Here is an 8609-nt window from a genome sequence, read left to right on the forward strand (position 1 = left end):
ATGTTACCATCACCCCCAAATTTAATCTAATGCTGTTTTACAATCATGTGGATCATGTGGCGCGATTTCAGTTCTGTTTCCATAACAGACATACGACATGAATATAGTTCCCAATCTCTCTCTCTCTCTCTCTCTCTCTCTCTCTCTCTCTCTCTCTCTCTCTCCCTCCAACCTCTCCAGTTGATAAGCGGAGGTTCAATCGTCAGCGCTGAGGCGGTATGGGACCATGTGACCATGGCGGACCGGGAGTTGGCGTTTAAGGCCGGTGACGTCATCAAGGTGCTGGACGCCTCCAACAAGGACTGGTGGTGGGGGCAGATTGACGAGGAGGAGGGATGGTTCCCCGCCAGCTTCGTACGGGTGAGTTCACCTCCAGCCGCGGCACGGCCACCGCCAATAGACACAACAACAACACACATAATGCCTTTATTTTAATAATACATACATACAGACATGAGATCAGAGAGAACAGCTAGCTAAACGCCTCCATCTGCTGTTCTGGGAGGACAAAACGTAGAATGCTGATGAGCTTTTTTTTTTTAGCTTGGCAGCGCCGCTGACTCCTACCCTTGAAAGCCAGTGTAATATACAGAACCAGCCCTCACTTTACACCATGTTTATGTAAGCTAACCTGTATCTGAGCTGCAATAAGGCCAACACAATGGGTTAGCGCAGGTGTGTTTTCCCGTACCTTCGCTCACATGCCGGTTTGAAGGCTTCAAGAGGAAAGCAAGCAGAGCCCCATGTCCATGAGCACCCCTCCATCCCCAGGCCGACTGACCGTCAACCACAAAGTGTCTTTCTGTTCTGTCATCCTCTCTCCCCAAGGTGGAACCCCACCCTCCTCAGCCCCAAACAAAACAGGTTTTCTATATCAACCCCATAGCAACTCCACGGTTCCAAAACACCACGTCAAAGGTGCGTTTCCCAGCCTCACCCACCCACCTATCCAGCCCACCCGCCTCGCCCCCCCGCTCCAGTCTGTCCACGTCAACGTTCCCCCGGCATTATCAAACATCACCAATGTTCCCATAACCTTCAGTCTGTCCACGTCAACGTTCCCCCAGCATTACCAAACATCACCAACGTTCCCATAACCTTCAGTCTGTCCATGTCAACGTTCCCCCAGCATTACCAAACATCACCAATGTTCCCATAACCTTCAGTCTGTCCACGTCAATGTTCCCCCAGCATTACCAAACATCACCAATGTTCCCATAACCTTCAGTCTGTCCACGCAACGTTCCCCCAGCATTATCAAACATCACCAATGTTCCCATAACCTTCAGTCTGTCCACGCAACGTTCCCCCAGCATTACCAAACATCACTGTTCCCCCGCCCTGCTCCAGTCTGTCCACGTCAACGTTCCCCCGGCATTATCAAACATCACCAACGTTCCCATAACCTTCAGTCTGTCCACGTCAACGTTCCACCAGCATTATCAAACATCACCAATGTCCCCATAACCTTCAGTCTGTCCACGTCAACGTTCCACCAGCATTACCAAACATCACCAATTCTCTCTCCCCAAGGTGGAACCCTACCCTCCTCAGCCCCAAACAAAACAGGTTTTCTATATCAACCCCATAGCAACTCCACGGTTCAAAAACACCACGTCAAAGGTGCGTTAACCAGCCTCACCCACCCACCTATCCAGCCCACCCGCCTCGCCCCCCCGCTCCAGTCTGTCCATGTCAATGTTCCCCCAGCATTACCAAACATCACCAATCTTCCCATAACCTTCAGTCTGTCCACGTCAACGTTCCCCCAGCATTATCAAACATCACTGTTCCCCCGCCCTGCTCCAGTCTGTCCACGCAATGTTCCACCAGCATTAACAAACATCACCAACGTTCCCATAACCTTCAGTCTGTCCACGTCAACGTTCCACCAGCATTATCAAACATCACCAATGTCCCCATAACCTTCAGTCTGTCCACGTCAACGTTCCCCCAGCATTATCAAACATCACCAACGTTCCCATAACCTTCAGTCTGTCCACGTCAATGTTCCACCAGCATTACCAAACATCACCAATGTCCCCATAACCTTCAGTCTGTCCATGTCAATGTTCCACCAGCATTACCAAACATCACCAATGTCCCCATAACCTTCAGTCTGTCCACGTCAACGTTCCCCCAGCATTATCAAACATCACCAACGTTCCCATAACCTTCAGTCTGTCCACGTCAACGTTCCCCCAGCATTACCAAACATCACCAACGTTCCCATAACGTTCAGTCTGTCCACACAACGTTCCCCCAGCATTACCAAACATCACCAACGTTCCCATAACCTTCAGTCTTTCCACGCAACGTTCCCCCAGCATTACCAAACATCAGCGTTACCATAACCTTTGCACATCATCCTCTACGGGGCCGATAGAGAGGCAGATCGGACGAGTCAAGAGTAAAGACATTCTTAAACGTCTACACTCAAATTTAAATCTATATATAGTACTGAATATATATATACATATACATATATATATATATATATAACTGTATTTTGAAATCATTATTCTTGGCCATTTCTATTTTAAGTATGGGTTCTTCTTTCAGTACTCTACTCTATTTACTATTGACTCTGACTATTTCTTAGTCTTAATGTTGCGCTGCTCGTCCTGGTGTGCAGTCAAGTGCTCTCCCACCCGTCACTCTGCTTGTCTGTGGCGCTGCATTCCTCATCTTGTGTTTGGCATTCTACCCGTCGGCTCTTTGATGTTCTCTTGGCAAACTGTGTCATCAGGTGTTGGCTGCTGGGCATCTGAAACCACACTCACTTTCTGAGTGGAATACCCTATGTATGTGGGCCTCTGTGTGTGTGTGTGTGTGTGTGTGTGCGTGCGTGCGTGTGTGTGTGTATGTGTTGGCATGGCATGCGTGTGAGAAAAATGTGAGTATGTGTGTGTGTGTGTGTGTGTGTGTGTGTGTGTGTGTGTGTGTGTGTGTGTGTGTGTGTGTGTGTGTGTGTGTGTGTGAGTGCGTGCATCCATAGATGTGTATCGGAGAGATTTCTGGGCACAGATTGGGCAGGAGTCGGGCCCTGGATCTCCTCTGGGCACCAGGCCCAGACAGAGGCTTGTGTTTGGCAGCATGTCCCTCACCTTTGTGACATGCTGGACCAAGAGTCTCACTCACTGTCCAAACTACCACCAGAGCACCCCTCATCATATGAGGCTGTGTGTGTAGGTGTGGGTGGGTGGGGGTATATGGGTATATATGGGTGTGCACGAACATGAGTGGGTGCATTCATACTCAGATTGACTATTACTAAAAATAAATAGTACTATGTAGATGAGAAAGATTTTGTGGTATGAATACTTATACTGTAGCTTTTCACAGATGCTATGATGGGGATGTATGTAATTAGATTATTGCACACCAAATATGCTATTAAATATTGATATTTATCTACACATTTCTCACTCAAGTGTGTGTGTGTGTGTGTGTGTGTGTGTGTGTGTGTGTGTGTGTGTGTTTATGCACGTGCGCATGTGTTTGATGTTGGTGTATATGTGTGTACATGCATTCAATGTATGTGGGTGCATGTGTGCACGTGTGTTGCCGTTCCTCAGCTGTGGGTGAACCAGGAGGATGGGGGGGTGGAGCCAGCCGAGGGGACCAGTGAGGTGCACAACGGTCACATGGACCCGACCAATGACTGCCTGTGTCTGGGCTCGCCCCTCCAGAACCGCGACCAGATGAGAGCGAACGTCATTAATGAGATCATGAGCACAGAGAGACACTACATCAAACACCTCAAGGACATCTGTGAGGTACTACACACCACATGTGCGCACACACACACACACACACACACACACACACACACACACACACACACACACACACACACACACACACACACACACACACACACGTACGCACTTCTGGGCCAAGGCAGGAGTCACACAGAATGTAATGGTAGGCCAAGGCTGCCAACTGTCAGTGTGAGAAGACAAATGCGAATGACTCTCTCACGCTTTCAGACCCAAATTTGCCCCAAAAAACACCCCCAAAAACACATTCTCCTCTAGTTAGATATGAAATTATAGGCTGTCAACTGCACACAGCACTGGCAGCAGCCTCACTGGGAGAAAGGCAGCTATTCACATCTAAATGAAAACGAAACAAAAGCCTTGGCTTTGGCTAGTGGTACAAGTCATTTTTATACCAGCGCAGTACATTTCAGTTTCAGCGGGATTCAAACGTGCATTTAATGTTACAATGTTAACAAATGTTAAGATAATGTTAATTGCTTTTTGATAAAAAGAAATTAGCATGGCAAGACCTTTTTTAAATGCCCAGGTCATTTTAGATCGGTTAACCTAACATTACAGTGCTTTAACTTTAAGTGAAAGAAAGAAAGACTTAAGACGCTTAAGACTCAAAATGACTTTAGCAAATGTTGTGTTTTACCCACATAGGCTTGCATTGTATTATGTCAAAACTAATAGCGAGAAAAAGCATTGATATGATAATTGCTTCACTAGAAATGTTCATGTTCATGCAGCGAAAGTGTTCGCATTTTGTCAAACAAAGAAGATGCCCACTATATCTTAAAAATAACAGAATTTTCATCGTGATTTCGTAACTTTCATCGTGTTATTTGGATTAAATTTGAGTTTAGGAAGCAAAACAAAAAGGTTGAGTGTTTATTTACCCTTTCACTTAAAGGACGGCTTTACCGTGGGGAATATGAATATATATTAAATCTCACGCCCCTAAGGTTTTCGAATCCGTTGAAATTTTTGAAATTGGTGCTTCCCTGCCTGACCTATCAACCATCTCTCACATATTTTTCGGGCCAGCCGACGCGTTACACGTCATCTGGCCCGAGTCCGCCTTGCGGAAGTCGAGCGCCTATGAACTACAAGTGTTGTGAGCCATGGTCCCGCCTCTAGAGGTCCTCCACGCCCCTTCAGAGGTCTCAAAGAAAAGCAAAAGGCAGCCATCTTTTTTCAACCGCCTAGCCTATGGTAGCTAGGTTAGCTTTCCATAGCTCCTTGCAAAGAGACCATGGGGCTCTATTCTCCCACAGGCCATCGGCGCTATTACGGGCCTTAACCGCAAAAAAACGTGCCTTGCGCCTGTTTCGGCAAGATAGCAATAGGCTTTAGGCTGCCAAATGCGCTTTAGGCCGAATGGGCGTGGCGCAGTCCCAAAGTGGGCGTGTCGGCGCTAAATACCAGCCTAGTCATATCTTGGGAGCTGGCCTACATTTAGCGCTTTGCGCTTTTGAAAAGCAGGCCTATTCTTTGCCTTCACTGCTTCTTCTCTGTCACCCTTCTCTCTCTCTCTCTCTGAGTTCCCAGCATGCATTGTGTTTCTTCATTTCGCTACTAAATAGCCACCAAATGAGCCAAAATAGATATAAAAGGTAGTTCTAAATTAATGTGTAATGGTAACACAGCCTGCCATTGTCAACATTTCAATATTGGACCAAATAAAACCTCGAAATGAAAACACCACCCTATGTGAAACATATATGTCCTCCTGGGCATATATATACCCCTTGTCGAGTTAACGTGATTTAGAGAAGTAACAGCGGAACGCGCTTCGGAACGCGCTTCTAATGGCATCTGCTATACTGTGATGTCCGTCCAATAACTTGGCCCTATTTCACATTTAGTTTTACAATAAAAACACATTTATGCAATGACTTGACATAATGTAGGGTATATTTATGTGCATCATCCTTCCTGCAGCAGGCGAGAGAAAATGATATCTTTCTGGACAAACTTTCACCAATCTAATAGGCTATATTTTTCTAGCTGATGCATAGAACATTATTTTCACTTTGATCTTGCTATAGTGTAGCGTATTTACATGCTTGCAGTATTGAAACTGCAGTTAGATTGGTTTGAGAAGCATAATAATATGGAATAATAGCCTATAATGCAGACAGACAGGCTGGATGAAGGGAGGGGGGGGGGGGCAGAGCGTTTGGCTTTCGTCTGGTTTTGCGGGATCACTGGAATTGGAGCTAAAAAGGCAAGCGTGCGATTCGTTTATTGCACTTATCCAATGAGCATGACGGTGCATAATTTTACGCCTAAAAGGCGTGGTTGTAATGCTTTGGGCTGCATCTAGCGCCAGCACGACGATATCAAGTGCGCCTTTCCACGCCCACTGCTTTGATCTGCGCCTGCCGCTCGGCCTAGAAACTGCGCCGATGCAACGATAGGGGCCCATATCTCTGGAACGGAAGCACGGGCAGACACGGGACTGGCGGCATTGGAAAGCTCGTCAAATTTTACATCTAGTAGTAGGTGCGTTGAAGTAACGAAATCAACGCTGAGCAATGTACCCGATTTTACACATTTTTACATGAAATGGTTACAACATCAAACTCCTACAAAAATGCCTTAAATGCATGATTTTTTTTTATGAAGACATCTCCCGACATATATACTACCGTTTAAATTTGGTGCAATTTGGAGTTTTTTTTTTTTTTTATGTTTTGTAATTTTTTCTTCTTCTACTAAATCTTTTTATGTCGAAGCCTTCTTCTTCTTCGACTTTTATGGCGGTTGGCAAGCATATTTGTGCATTACCGCCACCTACTGGAGTTTGATATCAGCCAAATGCCTGAGGGGTGGGCACGCGAGCCCAGTGCATTGTGGGAAATGTAGTATTTCGGGTCCCCGCACCCGCCCCTCCCCTCCACCACCCCCCCCCCCCCCCCACACACACACACAGTGGATTTCTGGTGATATCTCTGGCGGGAAACAACCAATTTCAAGAATTTCAACGGATTCGAAAACCTTAGGGGCGTGAGATTTAATATATATTCATATTCCCCACGGTAAAGCCGGCCTTTAAGGTGCGTTCACACCGACCTATTAAAGTTTTTCGCTGGCGTCGAGTTTACATACAAAGTCAAGGCAAACGAGCGATTGAGCGTATATTCGCCTGGGAGAAAAATCGCTGGGCGTCCGAGCGGCAGAGACAGAGCGATAGGGAGAAAATTTGCTCGTCGCTCGAGATTAAATATCCCAACTCGAGCGAAAATACGCTGGCATCAGTCGCTCGCCGCTCAACGCTGATTGGCTGCCGTGTGAGAGCGAGTCAAAGATCACACTGGCTTGGAACAAACCGCTGGTTCATTGTATGGCAACAAACCACATTGACAGCCTGACAGCTGACATGAAGTGAAGTCTGTCCTACCGGTATGGAGCTCGCATTAGGAGCACGCTGATAGGCTTTAGCTTGTAAACAATGACGGTGGCTCGTAGTGGACAAATATCATGACATTGCGTAACGTTACAGTATATCCCCCACATGTCCGTCATTTCGTGTGCCTGTTGATGAGCGATTTAAACAGAGCGACAGAGCGATTCCAAAGGGTTGACTTGAGCAACAGAGCGAAAAATAAATATCTCGGTGTGAACGCACCTTTACTGACATGGCAGCGGCGACAGAGGGACTTCTGGGTGGTGGAGTGTGAAATAGCAAAGACTTACAGTAAAACTGGCTGCCACCGTGCCAAAGCTTCAGGGCGTAGCTTTAATTAAGCACAAGAATGGGACAGCCAAATTGGGGCCAAAGTCAGACATCCACAAAATTGTTTTTGGCCTGTCAAAGGGTTCTAGAGAGGGATATTTGTGTTGATACAATTTAATTATATTTGATGAATTATTTTGGCATAACTTGTTTACTGCAAGGCATTAGCGATGCCATAAGACCTAAGAAGTGAATGCCTACTTGTTACATTTGTGGTAGGCCAGTCATTATATGGTTGAACCCTGAACAAATTGATGCAAATGGTTTTTCAATGGATTCTGGTACCATTGGACATGCTAAATAACATACTACAAATCTAGGAAAGCCTGACTTCTGAAAAGGGGCCATTCTCAAGATGGCGGCTTAAAATAGCTACGGTATATCTCAATTACTATTCAACCTAGAAAAAGGTGGTTTTGGTGTCTACCTCTAGGTTTTAGGACTCAATGAATACAACTGAATCAGTGAAATTACCATCAGTTAATTATTTGTTGACAAATACAAGATGGCGTCCCAAGAGGGGGCCCCAAATTCCAGTGAATTGGAATTTGTAACTAATAGGTATCATCATGACTTCCAATCAACTTCCCCAGTTGATTACTTACAAGACAATGTTTTTCTTTGTACTACAAGTTTTCTGAAATGTTATATTTAAATAGGCAAATTTACAGAAACCTTACCCATTAAGCCAGTCAATATAATAGAAAAATGAGCACCTAACCCTGAATAAATTAATATAAAAGGTTTTTCAATGGATTGTGAAATAACATACTAAAAATGAGGAAAATCTAATTTCCGGAAAGGGGTAATTTTCAAGATGGATGAATAGTACTATAATTGAGATATTTTATTTAACCTTTATTTAACCAGGTCAGTCCCATTGTGATACAAAGACCTCTTTTTCAAGGGAAGCCTGGCCAAGATAGCAGCATAAAAGAGATAGAGATAAGACATTAAAACAGACAAACACCAAGGCACAAACGTGCAATAAAACAGGCAAAGGCAGTTACAACATTAATACAAAAAAAAACGTGCAAGTACGAAAGAAATCTGCTTCTACGTCTCTCCTTAGATTTTTGAAAGTTCCAAGTGGAACAAGT

General features: G+C 45.2%; 1 protein-coding gene across 3 annotated transcripts in view; it reads left to right on the forward strand.

The window, feature by feature from the left end:
• Positions 1-219: 219 nt before the first annotated feature.
• The window catches only part of arhgef9a (Cdc42 guanine nucleotide exchange factor (GEF) 9a), a gene marked incomplete at its 3' end in the record, with an annotated part of 23991 nt that continues 15601 nt past the window's right edge, over positions 220-8609 (forward strand). For 2 of the 3 annotated variants that reach the window (XM_083651620.1, XM_083651621.1), the window contains exons 1-2: positions 220-360; positions 3579-3779. In XM_083651620.1, the coding sequence (XP_083507746.1) occupies positions 235-360; positions 3579-3779 (327 nt within the window). In that variant the 5' untranslated portion in view covers positions 220-234. Of the gene's footprint in view, positions 361-828; positions 919-3578; positions 3780-8609 lie in introns of all 3 variants that reach the window. The other variant, XM_083651619.1, reaches the window with a different exon arrangement.

Source organism: Poromitra crassiceps (assembly GCF_964638095.1).
Source record: "Poromitra crassiceps genome assembly, chromosome: 15".
NCBI lineage: Eukaryota > Metazoa > Chordata > Actinopteri > Beryciformes > Melamphaidae > Poromitra > Poromitra crassiceps.